The following is a 21,701-nucleotide window of genomic DNA, read 5'->3' on the forward strand; positions in this document are numbered from 1 at the left end:
TTCCCCCTAAGATTTAGCAAATGACATTTCTGAGTATTTCCACATATATATATATCAAGCCATGCCACATTCAACAGAGAAGTCTAATCACTTTGGAAGAGTCACCTATGCCCTGACATTTTACTAGTAAATGGTGAAAGCATATCCAGCTTTTGATAAAGCCAGCTGTTTATTGACACATTCCTTATTAGTTCCTTTTTTTTTAATGACTCTTCACCATGTACTTCTATCCATAATGGTATCATAGCTTCCAAATAAGAAAGAAAAAAATGAGATGCAGAGTGCTAGAACCAAGTATACTCTCTATGGCTTAGGTTAGCTGGTATTTCTCAAAATGATGGTTATGAGGGATTTCTGAGGTTGTTCCATTTAGTAAACTTTGAGAAATTTGGAGAGAGGTTTGATCAGCAAAGGTGAAAGCATGTGTTCTCCATTATGTAGCTTCCTTCCATTTCATGTTTCCTAAGGCCCAGTCTCTGGACCTGCTGCCACCATAATCCAGATTATCACCCAGACAACTACTTAAAACCTTTTAAAATCTTTTTTTTTCCACTTAAATTGATTGATTTTAAATATAAGATTATATCAAAAGTAGATGACGTTGTGAGTTTAATGTGCTTTTTGTATTTTTTCAAAGATACATAAAAATAAGTACGTAACTATGAAGATAAAAGGTTTGTTCACAGTCCCCAGAAACTGATCTTGTATACCACCCGTGGTATGCATACCACACTTTGGGAAATATTCCCTAGATCTTCTAGGGAATCATAGACCCATATGGGAATCTATAAAAACCATGGACTGCTTTCACAGAAAATAAATCACTCACTCAGTATGGTGTTCATGTAAATCCAAGTGCTTCATTCTCAGGTTCCCTTTCATCCTGCAGAATCCATCTCCAACAGTAAGAGTAAGAAGAAAGACAGGAAGGTCTTTTATTTATCAAGGTCACATCAGAGGTTAAGAATTTCATGTCTTTCACGGCCTGTAATTTTTTATAGTTCTTAAGTTTGTCATCTTCATCAACAGTCACCTCTTACCAGATTAGCATCTGTGCATTTTATTTCAAATAGTAGGGTCACCTCTCCCTTTTTATTACCTTGAGTCTCTCATTTGCCATTGTTACCGGTCTTAGGAGTGACTTTAATTAGAATCTATTTCAGTCAGAGTCTCTTTTAATTATATCATTAAAAATAGGGAATATGTTTTGTAAAGTAGGGATTGACTTAGGGCAAGAAATGAGTGTCCCTCTCTGCCTGGTGACTTGTGAACATTGAGCCACCTGAGCATTAATGCTGGAACTTTCAAAGGGAATGGGAATGGTAGGAATGAAAAAGTTTATGGGGAAAAAATCAGCAAGAATGTGCTATTCAAACTGAGCCTACTGAGGGGAATTTGGGCTACTCTGGCTTGATGGGAAAAAAAAAAGTTTAAAGTATATGGCAAAAAGTCAGGTGGTATTAAGCTTAGAATAACTGGGGGCGCTTGGGTGGCTCAATTCAGCGTTTGCCTTTGGCTCAGGTCATGATCCCAGGGTCCTGGGATCAAGCCCCTCATTGGGCTCTCCCTCTCCCACTCCCACTGCTTGTGTTCCCTCTCTTGCTGTCTCTCTTGTCAAATAAAAAAATAAAATCTTAAAAAAAGGAAAAGCTTAGAATAACTAGTACAAAATTCTGGGAGCATAAATGGGAACAAATTATGAGGGTGGGAAAGCTGATTTTTTTTCCCTCCATACTTTTAGTGACATTTTAAATGGATTTTAACCATAATACATGTTAATTAAAGGAAACATGGCAGATAATGAAATATAAACACCCGTAATCTCACGGTCCTGCAATAAAGCAGTAGTTTCTTTCATTATATTCTTACATGCAATTTTTGATAATTGGATTATTATACATGTATCTTCATATGCTTTTTTATTACAATGTAACATATAAAGTTCTGAGTCATAAGTGTGAAGTTTGATTAATTTCTGTGAAATGAATACATTCATGTAACCACTACTTTGATCAAAAAGTAGAAAGTGACCAGTCTCCAGAAGGCCCCCATTATGTTCTTTCCCAGGTGCCACTCCAGCCCATTAAAGGTAATTATTTTCCTGACTTCAGTGTCATAGATTTGTTTCATCTGTTTGTTTAATGGACTCTTAACACGATTGGCCTTTTTGAAAATTTGCCCTCTTTTGTTCCATATTTTGTTTCTGAGATTTATCTGCATTGTTTATGCAGCAGTTCGTTCATTCTCACGCTTCCCCTGCTCCATCAGTGACTATGTCGTCATTTCTCTCTCCTTGGGATAGTGTTTGGGTTGGTTCCCGGTTTGGGGCTTCTGGAATAGTACTGCTATGAAATTCGTGTGTCTTTGGGCACACATAAGTAAACATCTCTCATGGGTAGATATGTACAAGTAGTGGAATTGCAAGGCTAGGGTCATGTGCATGTTCAGCTCTCGTGAATAAAAATGCCAGACACATTTCCCAAGTTAAATTCAGTTTATACCAATTTACATTCCTTTAGCAGTGCAGGGAGGGTCCAGCTGCTCCACATTCTTACCAGCCCTTGGTATTGTCAGTCTTTACACCTGTAGCTGTTCTGCTGGATGGGTAGTGGTCTTCCGCTGATATTTAATTAACATTTTCAGATGTTTTAGCCAAAATTTTTTTCTGATTTTCTCCCCATGAATCTGTCAAGATGGTAAACAAAGTGCATGTGTTAAGTACATTTATTTTTCCTTCCTGTCCTAATTAGATGTGTGGAATAATGTTAATTCGAAACTTCTGAAATGTTGAAAGTAGTTTTAAATCCCTGATCCTGCCTTCTTGAAACCCTAAGCTTGTGAGCCTCCTGGTTAAGGTAGTGGCTCTCCTCTGATCTTCCTGAAGTAACCTGGAGAGTCACCTATACCAACAGCACAAGTTCATGTGAACTGTGGAGTAGCATAGTGTAGCATGTAGAGTGATTAAGAGAACATAGCCCCTGCTTTTACCCTGCCACTTAGGAGCCCTGTGACATCCCTGCCGCTCCCCCCTCTTCCTCATTTCTTAAAATAGTACTGAGAATACCCCTCTCAGAGAATATCCGTAATAAAGGAGTTTAAGTTATTAAGCACTGGAAATGGTGCCGAGCACACAGTAAGTGCTATGAGGGCATTAAATAAATATTAAAAGATCAGCTTTCTTTTTTATAGAATCTTGAACTGTGAAATTTGGTCAGAAATAGTTACAGTAAAATTGAGATCTAAGCCATTTAATTTTTTAAATGTTTGTAGTATCATAGCTATTTTCTTTATGTGGCACAAAATAACACTCAAGGCAGGCCATTTGGTCAAACCCTGTGTCTGCTGTAGGTGTTTTTCACTGTTGGTTTTTGATTTGTCTTTGATGTGTCAGTTTTTGGCTGATGAGTAATTGTCTGGGTACTGATAACTTGCTGGAGTCAAGTGCAGCCTTGAGTACTCCATGTGAATAAAGCATTTCATTTCTGTAACACAGAGAACCCAGTATGTCACTTCTCTTCATTTCAGTTGGTAAACTTGTCAATTAGCTGCATTTGGAAAGTGATTTTTGATTAGTGCAATCAGTAAACATGGAATCTTTCCTGTGATTGCCACACTGATTAGGTAAATTGTCACTTGAGGAGCTATTGGTGAAGCCTTGGTTTATATGGCCTTAGAGCTTTAGAAAAGGGATAAGTTTTTAAAGACCAAAGGAAAAAATTAACTGTCATTTTTCCTCTCGCTGGTACCTTTCTGAAGTGCAATTCACTACCTCAATTTTTTTTTCTTCCTCTCAATGGATCTTCTGTTAGAGCCATACAAATGAATGATAATAAGTTTGTTTTACCTTCTACTTCATTACTTATCAGCCAGGAAATATTTCTGCTTTATGAATACTTAAGGGTTATATATATTTCTCAGAGCCACATGAAGAGATTTGTTTAAAAGTAGCCTTGAAGGTTTTCTTTGATCCTTTTTATTTTTCTTTTCTTGGTTGAAAGCAAGAGATGTTTTAGTAAGTGTGTGACAGAATTTTTACAACATAGGAAATTTGCTTAAGTTTTAACAAAAACTGTAGTTTTTGCATGTGCTAAGTTTATGTGAAAGCAGTTATTCTGGAAGTGAGAAATAGTAAAAGCAAAATAGAGTGTGAAGTACCTGGCATACTAAAAATGGAAATAGGGACTTTTGCCATTTGTCTAGGCAGGTGCATAGGTAGACTATTAAGAAGGATTCCTTCTCTCTACAGACAGTATTTGTACTTAATGAGCTTTACATTCCCATTCCACTTAGAAATATTGTTGTGCTTAATCTAACATGAAGCATATTTGAATCTAATGAATATGTATCCTGGATGTTGGTGACTTTCCCTCCATTTGTACTGTTTCTAGGAGAAAATATACAAGATTTTTTTCTGCCTTTCATTTTCATGAAACATTTCTGAGGTTTTTCTTGATTTAGATGTATCTTATTTTTGCTTGATTTTAAATTTATTAGGGATCCTGTGTGGAAGCTTCTACAAGTACCATGGAGAGTATGTATTCTGTGATGATACCATGTATATAGAGACCCCATGGAACCAAAATCACGGAATTAAGTCTTCATGGTAAAAAGAGGCGTGTTTCTAGGATGACTATAAGTGATTCTGGGACATGTGAAATACAGAGCTAGACAGGGGTCCAAATGAAATTCACTGTATTTCTTTTGACTTTGGCTAAATTAGCTAATTTTATATATGTAAGACACTAAAATAAAATATACTTCTGGAAACATTTTAACCGGTTCTCATGAAACTAACTTCTGTACAACATCTGAATAGACCAGTGGACTTCCATGTTTAACAAAGTAATGATCAGAGGGGCACCTGGGTGGCTCAGTCGGTTAAGTGTCTGCCTCAGTTGGTTAAGTGTCTGCCTTTGGCTCAGGTCATGAATCCAGGGTCCTGAGATCTAGCCCCAAATTGGGGTCCTGCTCCTCCTCCCCTCCGTGCATGTTTTGTCTCTCTCTCACTCTTGTTCTTGCTCTCTCTCTCAAATAAATCTTTAAAAAAAGAAAAAGTGGCCCAAAAGTTTATTTTACTTTCAGTAGATTGCTTTCTCATGAATGGTAATGTGTTGAAAATCATATATGTGTTGAAGTAAGTGTATTTCACGTTTTTCCGTAGTAATAAACCACACAGATTATCATTGCTGTTTTTGTAGGAATTTCTGGTTTTACCTCTAATGATTATGATTTCCTGTTTATATATGGTCTGTAGTAATGATTCAGAAATCATTCTGGGCCTGTAGGGATCCTTCTTTCCCTGTTGGCTGTGGGTTCTGTGGTGATAACCCCCGTGTCTCCATTCAGGTTTGGAATATCTAATGACTGCATGAAAACTCCTTAGCAGTGTTCCTCAGGTTGGCCTCTGCTAGTAATGGCTTTTAAGAGAAGGAAAGGGCCTTAATTGAAATCGACTAGAGGTGCCACGTTCCTTTTTATGTTTTTTTAGATTTTATTTTATTTATTGATTTTTTATTAACATATAACATATAACATGTATTATTTGTTTCAGGGGTACGGGTCTGTGATACATCAGTCTTACACAATTCACGGCACCCACCATAGCACATACCCTCCCCAGTGTCTATAACCCAGCCACCCTATCCTTCCCACCCCCTCCTCCAGCAATCCTCAGTTTGTTTCCTGAGATTAAGTCTCTTGTGGTTTGTCTCCCTCTCTGGTTTCATCCTGTTTCATTTTTCCCTCCCTTCCCCTATGATCCTCTGCCTTATTTCTCCAATTCCACCTATCAGTGAGATCATATGATGGTTGTCTTTATCTGATTGACTTATTTCGCCTAAAGTAATACCCTCTTAAGTAATTACCTTAGAGTAATCCATCCACATTGTTGAAAATGGCAAGATTTCTTTTTTTTTTTTTTTAATGAGATGCCACCTTTCAATTCAGAATGGGTCTCTGCATGAAAATAATGGTGGTGAAGGCTTCCTGCTGCTTTCCAAGAGAAGCATCTATTGTGGGTTTGGCTGCTGGACACTTCGTGCTGGCCAAGGCGCAGTGTGCTTTGGCTGCCCCCCTGCTCTGGCCAAGGGTGGTTGTCTTTTTAGGAAAATTGTCTTCAAGTGTCAACGTCTCAGCCTTGTTGAGGTGGGGAGAGCCCAAAACAGTAGTAGTTGTTGTTCACACTGTAATCATGTGAACAGCTAGATCCTCTGCTTGTTCCATGTTCTCCTTTGTGGGGCTTTTAAGCATAATTCCATCTTTCTCTCCACCCCCCCCCCTTTTTAAAGTAAACCCAGATTGCATTTTTTTGGTTCCTAACCAGAGATAAGCTTTCATTTCTTCTTTCCTTTAAGAAAGTAATTTTGAAAAGCATGTTTCTAGTTTGTGTTTCCATTAAAATGTGAGTCTGAATACATTATGGTAAGCCTTGTTGTCCTTGGGTCTCAGGAGTCTGGAGGAGGTTACTGTCCTCACACAGTGAACTCATTAGACAACTCCTGGAACCAGCTGTTTTAATTAGGTCACACACAAACCCTGCTGAAGGGTGGCCAAGGTGACTGCAAGACTGGAGACCGGAGCAGAGCAGCACTTGGTTAACATGACCTGCTGAGCTGCTGAGTGCCTGCCTGACCGGTGTTTGGGGCTGCTCCTTTCAGCTCGGTTACGTGCAGGAGTAGCAGCCATTTAGTTGTTCCTTGGAGTCAGATGTTGCCAGTTCAGCTTTGTGTCAGAGGAGGAAGTTTGAGTCTCAGAAAACAATGGAAAAGTTGGTGGTCCCTTTATTAGCATCTTCTGGCCTGTGTTGGAGAGATGTGTGCCCTCCACTTTGTTGTGATAGCTAGGTAAGCCAGAATTCCTTCCAGTTTCCGTGCTTAGGGAGAAATTCTCAGGATTTCTATTGAAGTTACTATTCTTTCAGTTGTATTTATGGAAAAGAACATAAATCCCTTTCTTTTGCACAGCATTTAAAATAAAAATGTGAAAAACATACCTTTACATACTCATGCACACATACATAGGTAGTAAGAGAGAAATGTGGGAGTTTGACTAAAACTCCTGAAACTATGTTTCATTGTCAAAGGAAAAATAATGAAAAATTTACTGACCCTGTTGATTGTGTGTCTTTTTACATTTGTAGTTTGTGTAATTATGCTAGTTTATTTAGTTTGTATTTTGTCTCAGATTTTTTTTTCAAGAAATTTTATTTATAAGAATATAATATGGGTAGCTGAATAGTGATTACCTCTTAATTGAATTCTGGAGTTTCTTTGATGTTGAGTTGTGTCAGTTCTTTATATATTTTGGATACTAACCCTTTTTCAGATATATCATTTGCAAATATCTTTGATTCTGTAGGTTGTCTTTTAGTTTTGATTGTTTGCTTCAGTTTGCAGAAGACTTTTATTTTGATGTAGTCCCACTAGTTTATTTTATGCTTTTGTTTCCCATGCCTCAGGAGACCTATATAGAAAAATGTTGCTGTGTCCTATGTCAGAGAAATTACTGCCTATGCTCTCTTCTAGGATGTTTATAGTTGTGATTACTTAAGATTTTCTGTTGACCCTTCCCTGTTTATTTTCCAGATATGAGGCCACAGGATTCCTGGCGGGGTCCTCCTCCTCTTTTCCAGCAGCAAAGATTTGACAGGTAATATTAAAGCAAACATGAATTTTAAATATTTTTCCACATCAACATTTGAGGTTTGGGCTTTCTCCAGGGTTTGAAATGTACTTTCTTCCCTCTAAACAGTTTCTGTTGTGCTTCTTTTAGGAAAATAGATGCCTAACACATTGAATTAAAAGACTCCTCTTTATATACTTTCCCACTTCCCTTGGTTCTTGGCCTTTATTTTATTGAATGTTTTAAGGTGGCCTGTAAAAATGCAACACAGAGAGCTTAAAATTGTATTAGGTTTTGGTCAGGCTAAACAAATTTCTTTTTAGAAGGCTTGTGCAGCTTAATGAGGCATAACTAATGGTGTTCCACTTTTATCATTTCTGTGCGGGCAACACAGCATTAGTACAGACCAACCATTGATTCTTGCTACAGACCTCTTGAAGTCCTAATCAGCTTCTTTGGTACAACTTTTTCAGGGCTGACAAGCCTATTGTAGGGCAGTGTCACTGTAGGTCAGTAGTTATTAGTTGCCACTGAAAACAGTTTCTTTAACTGCTTAAGACTGAACTGAATTAAATGCAGAAGGGACTCAGAAAAGGATTATGGGATCTGCAGTCTAATAAGTACTGGGGACTAGGAAGAGTGTGACATGGTTTAATAACGAGGGATGTTTGACTTATGTTCTTTCATTGATAAGTTGTGTGCTCCTAAGTCAGGTGGTTTCTACATGACAAGACAGCTAGGCATATTATGAATAATTATATTAACATCTGTAGAATAATTTTTTACAGAGCAGCTTTCAAACCTATCATTTTATGCTGGTTTGCCAGCATCAGTAAATGCTGAAACCAATTAAACCTATAGTAAGGCTTCCCTCTTTGCCTTCCCAATTCTAATCTGTTTTGTTCCCCTCTCTCTTACTGTTTTAGCAGTCTGATCATCTGAAATGAATAAAAGTGTTGTTATGAACAGGATTATAAATGTTGCTCCCCTTTTAAGAAAACTTTCTTTGGAGATTCCCAAACTTCATTTCGTGATTTTCTTCAAGAAGATAAAAGAAATCATGTTACTAAATTATGTATTAATAGTAGCAACTACTTAGTGCAAGCTGCTTTTTAGATTCAAGATGACTGATACAATGCCTGAATTTATGTTTTGTTTTCAATATAGTGCCCCAAGCATACCCTCCTTCCACATCTTTGGGATAGGACCATTTTCAGACAAATTAGAAAATGAGTAAAGCTTAAAATTTTCCTAAATTACAAATTACCACATTGGAACTGATCTCATTTTAAATAACTGTCTTTCTGCATTAAGTTTGTTGAGTTTGATTTTCAGTTTCCCTACTTTGTTGCTTGCTTCTCTTCCATGTCGTTAATAATCACGAACCTTTACAGTCTGCCTACGAAGTGTCAGCACTGTGAGTGAACATGCCAACATGCCTTTAGAAAAGACTTCATTTATTCCTCCTAGCAAGCCTCTGAAGTAGATGTTGTTTTTACAGATGAGGAAACCTAGGTACACAGCAGTCGAGCAGTTTGTATTCTCTTTTGTACCATTCTCTTTTGTACTATTTCTCTTCTGTACCATTCTTTACTAAGAAACTTTGACTTGAACAAACAGAACTTTTTAGAATGCTTATGTGAACATAATATTATAGTAAACCTGTAGGGACTTAGAGGAAATAAAGGATCTCCTTCCACTTTTGAGACATTCTTTCTTCATTTCCAGTGGCTTTGCTTCCCTCTAGACACTGAAAGATCTCCTAAGATCATTACCATTGTCCTGATTTCCATCAGGTTTTTGTTCTTCTGCCCTAGCCAAGTATTTGTATTGTATCCTGACTGTCTTTGTGAACCCAGCAGGTTAGGGACAAGTTTTGTGGAGCATTCATTTTTGGTCTAGTTTTGGTTGGAAACTTGAAATCCTACCTTAAAGCAGAAGTTAAATGTGAGCATAAGAAAAGTCTTAGACCATGTCATTTAAGAAGCACAACATTCACAAAGAAAACAGTTTGAATTCAGCCACCTGAAATTTGTCCATTAGCTTGTTAGCAGATACAGACTGACAAAGTGTGTCTAACCATTCTGACTTCACAAGGTGTAGAGGAGAAAATATAAACTTGTAGTCACTTTGACTTTACTGAGATGTGACACAACTGGTAAGTAGTAGAATTCTTACTGGAACCAGTTTTACTTTTTTTTTTTTTAAAGATTTTATTTATTTATTTGACACAGGGAGAGCACAGGCAGGGGGAGTGGCAAGGAGAGGGAGAAGCAGGCTCCTCACTGAGCAGGGAGCCTGACCCAGGGCTTGGGCCCAGGACCCCAGGATCATGACCTGAGCTAAAGGCAGACACTTAACCTGCTGAGCCACCCAGGCATTCCTGATCCTTATTATTAGTTCAGTACTTGCCCACTGCACTATTTTGGGTATTTGGTTGAGAACCCTACTAGAAAAGAAAATGTCGAATGTACTTTTTTTTGCTAAAATACACTGTTTCTTGAATTATTTCCTACTTTGGGGTAGTATTTATACTCCATTTGTTCATTTCATTTAAAAATACAACAGGGGGCACCTGAATGGCTCATTGGGTTAAGCATCCAACTCTTGATTTTGCCTCAGGTCACGATCTCAGGGTTGTGGGATGGAGCCCTACCTCAGGCTCATGCTTAGCAGGGAGTCTCCTTGAGATATCTTTCTCCCTCCCTCTCTCTGCCCCTCCCTTGCTTCACTCATGCTCTCTTTCTCTGTCTTTCTCAAAAATAAATAAATCTTTAAAAAAAAAAAAATACAACAGGAACTGCCCCACCCTTGCCTTCTTGCATAGAGACAAGCCAGCTCAAACTGAGTGAATGGTAGAGAGTATTTGAGTTCTCTTCGTCGCTTGAGTTCTGCCCTGTTGTGCATGTAATTCTTGCCAGGGAGGGCTTCTCTTTTCTGGCCATATCCAAGGTGGCCATTTACTTTTTAACTTATGGGCATTAAGCTTAGTCAGTCATGGAAAATCTTTAAAAACTGCCATATATATAATTTTAAAATATCCAGATTGGTCACAGTGACTTCATATTGCAAGCTACTTTCCAAAATGGGAAGTTAGAAACTTAAGAATTTTTTTTTAAGATTTTATTTATTTATTTGACAGAGAGAGAAATCACAAGTAGGCAGAGGGGCAGGCACAGAGAGAGGGGGAAGCAGGCTCCCGCTGAGCAGAGAGCCTGATGTGGGGCTCCATCTCAGGACCCTGGGGTCATGACCTGAGCTGAAGGCAGACTCTTAACCGACTGAGCCCCCCAGGCATCCTGAAACTTAAGAATATTGTTCTCAGACAAAAACCAAAAACCAGAATCTTAACCATAGAGGGCAAACTGCTGGTTACCAGAGGGGAAGTGGGTGGGGAATGGGTGAAATAGGTGATGGGAATTAAGGCACTCACTTGTCATGATGAGCACCAGGTGATGTATGGAATTGTTGAATCACTGTGTTGTACACCTAAAACTAACACTGTGTTTTAACTATACTGGAATTAAATTTTTTAAAAAACATTTTAAGAAAAGAGAATCAAATGTTGGCAGTAATGTAAATATATATATGTAGTTGCCATCAATGATGCCAAATGCCTCAGGTAGGTTGTCTCAGTAGATAGCTTCTAATTTAAAAAAGGTAAAATGTGTCAACCTCAATACTTTGGTCCCAGATTTAAAGTGTATTTTTGAAGGCAAATTTACTTGTAACAACTTGCAAATTAATACAGTTAGTATAGAAATATGGTAGACCTGTGGAAAAGAAAGGACTGCCAGTAAAAAGCAAAAGAGGATAGTGTCCTTCTTACTGTTCTATTTAATTTCAATTAAAATATTTTTATAAAAATTATCTTTCAAAAACATTTTAAGTAATTATTTTGAACAAAAAGAGGACTTTGTGCTTTTAAATTGTGGCTTTGTTTCTAACCTATTTTTAGAATATGAAATAATGTAAAATTACATTTATAATATCGTCCATACCAGCAGATTTTCCAGAAGCCCAGTTGAGTGAGTTTGATCATTGCAGAACTTAAAATAAAAATTGATTACAGTTAATACAATGTGTGATTTGCATCTTTGGTGTGTGGGTTTTATGTTAATGGCCCAGTTTTGATAAGCCTCCTTGGTTACAGTACAAAACATTAACTCCTCACTCCTTAGAGATCAGAAGAGAACATTCCTATCTCTCTGCATAATTGTTCTTTCCAAAGAGATGGGACACTCTTGCTAAAATATATTTGTATTAGTAATGAGCCTGAAAAATAATAAAAGCCCTAAATATATGGATATTCCCTCTGAGATATATTTTTTATTTTGAGTACAGCAGATTTTATTGGTTAAAGCTCTGGTTTCACCACTAACTGTGAAGAATAGTATTGGCTTCTCTATAGTTCTTCAAAGAGTTGTTCTTTGAGTCATCACACAAAAAGAATTATCTTTGGTATAAAAAAAAAAAAAAAAAGCAAGCTCCAAGTGAAGGCAAGGAGAATGGGAGGGTAGAGAGGATGGATTCAGGTTTGAATAGCTGTGAGAAGAATGCATTACCCAGCATTACCCAGTGAGCCCAACTTCAAGCTGTTCCCCCCACCCCCAGCACCTGGGAAGTGAAATTCATATGCTGGTATGGTTGCAGTTAGTGCTTTAGCAATTTTAAAATTCTGTGATTTCTCCTAAAATCTGTAATGGCCCCAAAGCATCTGGTATTAAAATATATTGGAGAATTTTGCTTCTATTTATTGTTTATAGTGACTGTTCTGTAAAATGGAAGTTGAAAATGCCTCGATAAAATTGTGTCTTACATGGTGATTATCTTTAGAAGGTGTATCTTGGCTACATTGTTTATGTGACAGTTTTACATTATTATTTAATACATCATACCTGTTGCTTTGTATCTGCAAAGTTAAAATAGGCACTTGAAGACAATTAAAACATTTCTTTTGACTAGTAATCCGGGCCGGCAAACTGGGTTATAATAGCTGTTGAATTTGTGTTCCCATGTAAACTGTACACCAAATGCCAGTCAGCCCATGCCAATTAGTGCTCATGTTGCTAGGTCACCGTGGTCAATTGAAAACTGCATCAATAGAACTTGAAAAGGTTTCCTCCCGATCAGACCTTCTGACATATTGAGCAGAATAATGGATGGGAAAAAACAGCCAAGTCCCCTACCCTAGATTCAAAATACTGAGCAGTAAGAATTCATTTGCAACCTGCAATTAACTAGAAAGAATGGACTCCAAGAACGAGTCTAGACATTTTTAAAAATAAAGCCCATTTTCCTGTCTTGTACATGTTTACTCTTTGGATAGCATCTTAAATGTAACCAACTTTGTGATCTTGGGTCCAAATATTCAAGTGTCCAAAAAGGAAATTTCATAGTTGAAAATGAACAAAATATTTTAAGTCATACGTTTCTCATTCATTCGAGTTTAGATCCCTTTTCTTTAAATGCTGATACTTAAACATGTTAGACTACATTGAATATGAGGGGCATAAAGGTTGCTCTGATGCTGTATGTCCCATTTGACAAATGCAGGCAAATTTGATTGTCCTAAGAGTTGGAGATGATGCTAGCCAGTTTGAGACTTTGAGCTATGTAACAGGTTTGACTTATAATGCAGACATAATACTTCTCCACAGAGGCGTTGGGGCTGAACCTCTGCTGCCATGGAACCGGATGCTCCAAACCCAAAATGCAGCCTTCCAGCCAAACCAGTACCAGATGTTAGCTGGACCTGGCGGGTATCCACCCAGACGCGATGATCGTGGAGGGAGACAGGTGATACAGGGTGGGCTGTGGGATGAAAAACATGCTGCACACTTGGTACTTAGCCATGCTTCTCAGGACACCGTATTTTCTTAAAAACATTTCTGGATGAGATACTGATAGTGTCGGTCAGCTGAACTTGGGTCCCTCATTTTAAAATGTATATAGAGTGAGTCTGTGCCTTACTACATCTGTTATACCCTGAAGATGCTAAAGGTTTTCCAGCCCCAGAGTCCTTTTAATCATAGCGGTCAGTAATATTTAGCACAAATAGAGTCAGTTGCCAAAACATTTTTTTATCCTTTAAGGATGTTCTTTGTAGTAGTAGAAACTAGATTTCATACTAGATAATTTTGTAGAAGCTGAAAGTAACAGTCTACCCTTTTAGCTGTTACCTTTATTCATCTTAATAGTCTCCTCTGTCTTGATTCATCTGGGATACCCCTTTTCATGGAAAGAAATATCTCCTTCATTATTTCCCACATATTTTTTAGCTAAATTTAAATAGCTTTACAATGAGTATAACAATTCCTAGACAAATTTATTTAGCATGTGTGAGCTTCATTTCCTTCTCTGTAAGGTATCCAGTTTAAGCAGAATTTAAGACAGAGGTCTGTTTGCCTCAGTCTATTTGTCCCCCCAGCCATTCGACGCCTGGCTAGTATTTACGTGCTCTGCAATCAAATCCTTGCCAAAGAACAGGGTCAGAATGCTACGATTTAGTGTGTGCAGTGTTCATGGAGTTTAGCACCTGTGGTGATGTGAAGTGGTTTTAAAATTGCTTACCTGGTGTTGCCTACAGGCCTTTTGCAGTGCTGTGAATATTAATTTTCTTACACAGGTTCTTGGCATGCGGTCCCATTGTGTAAGACCTCTCTTTTGACAGCTTAGAAAGATTTTTTTTTTTCTTCTACACATTTTTGTGTGTCTTCTTACAAGGCTATTCACTTTATAAAAAAATTATCATCTTAATTATCTTTTGAGAGAATTTTGTTAAAATTTATTAAAATTTGTTCATAGAATTTTATTTTGAATTACTGTCAGCCCCAGAAGTCTAAAAAGCATATCAGTAGTTTGCCATTTTATGCTGAAGAGTTGATGGGATGATAGTAGGCAGTCTACAAAATGAGTATTACTGAAATGGGGACATACTTACAAACTAGAAGAAACCCTGGAGAATTTTTAGTCCGATTACCTCATTTTCCAAGTGGGAAACAGCAGTGGCAGCAGAGCTGTGGCCTGGCTGCTGGGTTCTTCTGAGCCCAGTTCCTCTGGTTTCTCATCTCCTTCAGAGGAGGTCTTCCCTGGAAGGAACTCTCTGTTTTTACAGCAGGTAAAATCATTATTCACTTGGAAGATACAAACCAATTGGTAAATTTAAAATTCTTTTAGGACCTTTTACAAATACATTTCTTTTTCTCACTCTCTTTTTTCACAGATACTTTTTATTAAATCACAGGTTTTGAAGTACTATTAAATTGCAGAAGTTCATTGTTAAAAACAGTATAATTATGACCAACTCTATTTAATGAAGTTTATATGACTAAAAATAAAGCCTTAATGGTCTACAAATACTCATTATAATTTAAACCACTGAATGACAACACGGGGCCAGGGTGTGGGGTGACGAGTCTGTTTCAGAATCCTAGAGGCCTAGAAAGGGAATTGTGAGGGAATTTTTTTGTACAGAAATGTTATTTGTAAGCTTACTAGGATATTTTGTGAATGTCACTAGTAATTATGTAATAATCTAATGTGTTACTTAATACTCTACTATTTATAGCTAAACATACAAAAAAAAAATCCCTAAACTTAATAGTTCATTAGGCCTCAGCTGACTTATCAAGCTCTTGTCTTGCTTAAGCAAAATGACTTTTCCTTCAAGTGTCTAAAGATGATGTGGACATCTTACCACAGTGTGACTTGAATTACTGCAGTGGCAGGGAAGATTGAGAACCACTAGTCTTTTACACAGGTCACTTAACTGTAGTTCATTTGTGTGCATTTTAAGGAGTTTCTTAAGTGCGTGTTACAGCTCCTTTGGGTAGTTTTCAGTGGTACCATTTATAGCAAGCTTTGCATGAAACTGGGGACCTAAAGCACCTATTTATGAAAGACCTTCCATGTTAAATACTTTTAAGACATATTCAGCTTCTTTATGGTGTGTTTTTCCAGAGAGATGTAAAATTAATGTCTTTGAAGGGGTGTTAATCCAGAAGATAAACTCTTGCTTTTGCTTATTTACAGGGATATCCCAGAGAAGGAAGGAAATACCCTTTGCCACCACCCTCAGGAAGATACAGTTGGAATTAGGCTTTTGTAAAGCTTTCCCAAATCCTTTCATCATTCTACAATTCTATGCTATTTGTGGAAAGATTTCTTTCTCAAGTAGTAGTTTTTAATAAAACTACAGTACTTTGTGTATTTCTTTTAACTGTGTATATTTCTACTGACCTGATCTCACTGTTTATGTTGCTTTCCAAAGATGTGTGTTGCATAATACAGTGGATCTGAATTTATTATTGCTTGTAAAACACATTTGATGGAATAGGAATACTGGTTTTTCATTATGGTTAAAATCAAACCAGCTGTGGATTTTAAAACACAGTATATTCTAGATCATCTAAGATCCATGCTGATTTTTAATGCACAAGAATTAGGTATGAACTCCTGAGCTGGAACCCTCAGCTAACTAGAGTATATATTGTTCAGTATTTCTTTGGAAACATTTCATTAATGTACTTGTCTTATGGAAATTTCTGGACTTTAGTAAAAAAAAAAAAAAACAACAACTGAAAACTCTGGTGTCTTGTGTCCTTATTATAGAACTTCAACAATGAAAATCTTGGCCATGTGTTGTTTTAAGACATTTTTTCAGACAATCATTTCTACAATTAGATGTCAAAAGAACAATGAAGAAGGAAGACAGCCCAGCGAACTCATATGTTAGTATGTGAGCTACTGACTTGGCTAACTATACAATAAGTTATTTATGTTTTATAAATTTCATATAGACTTGTCCTTCAGTTTTAAGGCTTGTTTTACATCTTTAAGAAAAGGTGAAAAGTTTAATTTGTAGCTACTTAGCTTGTGCTCCTTAGCATATTTTTTGCATTATTTTGTAATAATTTCAGTTTGTACTCATTTTTTTTTCTTGCTAGTCAGCACACTTACTCCTTAAATTTATTCTTGCTGTTCATACATGGCACTTCCATATGCACTTTCATTTGTTTGCCACAACAAATTTACACACATGTGTAAAGACTTGCTACTTTGTTACCATTTGCCTATTCTAGCCTAAGATTGTAGAATAAGGTTTTTCTTTGACCTTCTGATTTAGGACATTTTTGCTTAATATTTCAACTAAGGCACACTTGTTAATCTTAGCCTATGCAGAAAAAAGGCCACCTTAATCTTAAATAAGGTATTTTGAAGCTGTTGAGTTCTTTGCTGGTGATGGGTGAATAGAGAAAGGTCCTTCATTGTTGAGACAAAGCCTCTCTGCTGGGAATTAACAACACAACCATTATAACCTTCACAATATGTTAAAGTGATAACACCTTTTAAATTTCTCTATGTTCCAAATACTACAAATGAATAGCCACCTAAATCAAGTATTTCATATTCCAGAGGAGCCCATATAAATGTCCTCTCTGTAGCTTCATAGATACCCCAAACCCACACTTCCACAGAACCTGTATCTTCTCAGATTTTTCGTTTTTGTTTAATTTTTAGCTGTCATGAGTGTGTATAAAATAATTGTTTTTGTTTGGCTTATACACAGTTACATATAACTGTTTAAAAATTTTAATTTGAAAGTGAATGTTTAAAGTATTTTGAAGGCATCTAAGCCAAAAGCCTGATGGAAAAGCTGTGCCAGCTAGATTCCCTCAACTTGGTGGGGTGTCCTGGAGGACACCTGCCCCCTAGATGAACCCTCACTTACATTACATTACATTCCTTCATCCTTGCTCCCTCCTCTTGCTCCTTACTCCTTCCTCTCTTTCCAACTTGTCCCCCCCCCCGAGTCTGAATCTGCCAGAAAAATGTCCTATTATTTCAACAAATGAACGCTTCTTAGAACTTCAAATAGAATATTTAAAGCTATAAGCATTCCCTCCATATTCGGATATAAAAATAGTTAATGGATCCAATTTAAATAACTACTGATACTACCTAAAGAGACAGGTTTTCAGGGTCTCCTATTAAAGATGCTTAAAAATCTTAGAACATGAAACAGTGATATTATTGTGGCTCTAAGGGCCCTTAATGAGCAATTGTCTTCCCTTTAAGGATCAAATGAGGTAATGCACGTTAAAATAACAAAGCCATCCACAAACTATTAGATTGCCATTTGGCGTTACAAAGGCAAATTGGGTGTAATGAGCTATAGTTAATTTTCGTCCTAGGGCGCGGGACGTCTGGGCGGGCCGGGGTGGAGCTGAGTTTTGCGAGCTCTGGTTTTCCGCGGGGCGCATTGGAGGTCGGGCGCACCTCCGACCGAGTCGAGGGCCTCGGGGCGCGGTGACATCGCAGCCGGACGGGACGGTGGCGGCGTCCGGGAGCCACTGGCCTGGCGCGGCGGGGACAGACGGGCTGCTGCTCAGAGGCAAGGTCCCAGGCCGGCGGGCAGGCGCGCCGGCGGGGCGAGTTAGCGCACCCCATCCACCCGCTCCTTTCGGCGCCTGCTGCCTCTCCCGCCCGCGCCCCGACCCGCGTCCAGCCGCTCGCCCGCTCGGGAGCCCCGCGAGCCGCCGGTGTCTAGTAAGGTGGGCACAGGAAAGTTCAAACCCCCGACCCGCAGTCTGGGCAGTATGGTTTCGGCCGCCGCGAGGCCCAAAGTGAATCCTTGCAGCCGCAGCCCTCGGTTCCGGGAAGTGGCGCCGCAGCTTTTTCACCTGCTCGTTTTACCGTCTCAACTCCCTGCACGAAACGCAAACATCGAGCCTGTAAGGGGATAGCGGAGATCTTCCTTCCGAGGCTGCAGTTTTAAGTTCTAAGTCTGAGCGTAACCGAATTTAGCTAAGCTTAGAAATCCGAAGTTCAGACCTTCTCTTAAGAGTCAACTAAGACTCCTCATTCCCGGACCGCTGAGAACTGTCAGGCTCCATCCCGCTAGTCCGACGCCTCTTCCTGATCGCTCCAGAGGGCCAGGGAGCTGAGATCTCGCCAGACTTCCTGGAGATCGACTGTCCTGCTATTTCTAATTAGGAAGAAAGTCAACAAACAATAAAATAACAAATGGCCCTTTCTCGACAGATTTTTCCTCCACTCAGGGTAAAGTTAACCTCTTGTGTTGCTTGTTTCTGGATTTCGTATTTACGGAATAAGGAGGGCTAAAAGAAAACATGCTTTGATTTTTGTATGTGAAATGGGAATAGAGCTATATTCACTACTGCAAAATAGCACAACTTAGAGTTACGCAATGTTAGTGGTTAAACCTTTATTAGAAGTTACCTAAACAACGACTGAAATAGAGGTTACAAGGGATTAAAAAAATGAAATAAAAGGCATTTCATTCTCTTTTGGGTACACATTTCATTGAATTGCGGGTATACATCTAAAGCAAAAACAATGAAACCAAAAAACTCTCCCAGAAGCTTCCACTACCCCAAAATGAAAAATGACAAAATAAAAGTGATCCTGAAATCACAAAGTTTTCTCAGTACTTACTAGGGAGAGCAAATTCCTGATGGAATGTGAATGCAGCGCCTGTCTGCCATTTTCTCTGAATCTTCTCCAGATGCTCACCAATTCTCACTAGCATTCTCACTAGCAGTAAAAAAACAAACAAAACAAAAAAACTATCTAATTTTTTTTAAAAAATAAATTGTATCCCAATTCCCTGTCTCATTGGGTTTGGGCATGGCAAGTAGCAGCATTTTTTTAAAAACTGGACCGAAATTGTCAACATAAAGCTTTTTTTTTTCCACACAAGTTACTGTTGTGTTAAACGGTTGGGCAATATCATTCATGCTTTGAACATCTGAAACTTGTACTGCCACTACATAATGCATTATTTATGCACAAATTCATATCTAAAAACCCAGTCCATGGGTCTTTGTGATTGTGGTACACAAATTTACTCCGAAAGTCTTTTAAATCATCAGTATTCAATGTAGCTAACAAAGCCATTCTTTGGAAGGTGCTTGCATTTAGTGACCAGGATAGAATTTCTGATTTGCTTTAAATTGAAAGTAAACAATTGCTAGCAGAATGGAGTTTGGACACAACATCTGTGTTGATAAAAGTCTGGCTACTTGTTTTGACCATTGGGTTTTAATTCTAAGCAAAACCTTAAATAGAAAACTGGGTTACACCCTCCATGCTTTCTATACAAAACACCATTCCTGTGCCTTCAACATTGCACACTGCCACACACTCAAAGCTCCAATTCATATCCCAATGAAGATTACAGAAAAGTACCTGCAATCCCTGCTGTTCCTCTCTGCAACTTTGATTCTGGGTTTTTGTTTCTGTGCCTCAACTGGAAAAGATAAGCTTGTTGTGAAACCCCAAAACATTTAGGAAAATATCACATCTGCAGTTAGCATTTCTGGAACCGAGTTTTGCTCTGGCCTCTGCTAAACTTTGAGAGGGCTTTGTTCCACTCAGACCCTGCCTCGGCCCTCCCTCTTGGTTGTGAAGACACTTATCCTCCTCTTCAGTTAATGAGTTTCACCTAGTCTGGCCGTTTGTGTTTTTATAAAAGATCTGCAAAGCACTAATTGCAACAGAAGAAAAAAAGCTCTTGCTTTGCATTAATTAGAATGCAGAATTCTATAGTAAAAACATTTTCTATTCCAATGTTTCAAGAACCAAACCTTATCCTAATTTCAGAATGTGCACACATAAACTCTGTGCATTTCTGGGTGTAGGATGTTAAGCCTTCTGCAGCGATTACTTCTGGCAGTGGTTCCTTTACTACTTAAAGGAATGCTGAAGGGAAAAATACATGCCTACAGCAAATACACTTTTAGAAAATACTGTATAAAGAAGGCTGTTTTTTCTTAATGATCTTTTGGATACAGAGTTCACTTAATCTAAGAGACTCTTTGTTCCAGAAATAAATTATCAATGGAAAAATTGTCCATGAAGATTGTTTTCTTTAAACATGTTACTTGGAGCCTTTAGTCCATAAGCTATTATTGGTAAGTATTGGGTTGTAATAGGTGTATATATATTGCAAACCATGTGGACTTTCGGAACACATTTCCTAGAAGTAAAATTTCAGAATTCTGGTACTGATGTGAGGGAATCAAATCAATATAAACAAGCATTTTGAAATTTGGCATATCAGTAGTAATTACGCTAGCTTGGCAAAAATTTCAAGTCAGTTCTTTCAATATGCAAAAACCCAAATTGGGAGAATTTTCTGTAGGTGTATTGGACCATTTTTATACTATTTTCGCACTCAAATTACTTCCTTTTATGTAAATAGTTTTTTAAAAAATTAGTTATTTTCCCAAAAATGCATTCACATAGCATTGATAAAGCTGATCCCCTTGCTTGTCCAGTGGTTGTTTTTTCCCCTCTGTGAAAGGGACTGGAGTTTTATTATTATTATGTAAAATACAGTTTAGAGAAAGTGCAAGTTTAATTTCTAAAACACCTTCTGAAGGATTTACTTTGTACATTCAGAAAAACACCCAAACAATGAAGTGGAATGATATGTTTCAGTCTCAAACTAATTCTAAAACTTCAAATGTGTAAGAGTTTTAGGGTTTCTGTTAACTATTTGTGATCACCTATAAATCACACTTCATCTATGTCAGGTCTTTAATTTTCATTCGTTTTATAAGCTAACATTCTTCAGCTTGCTTTTGGTATTTTTACTCCAATACCAGTTATTTAAATCATGAGTAAACTGAGCTGCGGTGTCATGTCATGCCAGCAAGGTGGGGGGGGGGGGGAGCCAAACCAAAATAAAACCTATACAACTTAGTGAAAAAGAAATGACCACTTGACTTTAACCAAAAAAGTACTTAAGATTCTCTTAAGTTATATTTAAATATTCATTTGAAACATAAGAAATATAAATTGGCATATTAAAGAGTAAATACATTATTTGTACAATAAAACACCAACAAAATCGGTGTGCAACCCCTATTAAGTTGTAAATATGACGGGAAAATTATAAATAATTCTTACTCTTTACATTCTGATTACAGTTCAATAAATCACCTATTCTCTTCCTTCTTGACATGCTTTGAAATATATAGATGTCAATTTTAGCAAATTTGCTTGCTTGTTCCAGTATTTTATCAAGGTATTCTAATTCAGATAAGCAAATA

The 21,701-nt window shown here is 37.7% G+C and overlaps 1 protein-coding gene across 2 annotated transcripts in view; it reads left to right on the forward strand.

The window, feature by feature from the left end:
- XRN2 (5'-3' exoribonuclease 2) overlaps positions 1–16,178 on the forward strand; it is an 89,179-nt gene extending 73,001 nt beyond the window's left edge. For both annotated transcript variants that reach the window (XM_080814769.1, XM_080814770.1), the window contains 3 exons: positions 7,584–7,647; positions 13,281–13,419; positions 15,655–16,178. In XM_080814769.1, the coding sequence (XP_080670895.1) occupies positions 7,584–7,647; positions 13,281–13,419; positions 15,655–15,720 (269 nt within the window). In that variant the 3' untranslated portion in view covers positions 15,721–16,178. The remainder of the gene's footprint in view (positions 1–7,583; positions 7,648–13,280; positions 13,420–15,654) is intronic.
- The last annotated feature ends 5,523 nt before the right edge of the window (positions 16,179–21,701 follow it).

This window comes from Martes martes (assembly GCF_963455335.1).
Source record: "Martes martes genome assembly, chromosome: 9".
NCBI lineage: Eukaryota > Metazoa > Chordata > Mammalia > Carnivora > Mustelidae > Martes > Martes martes.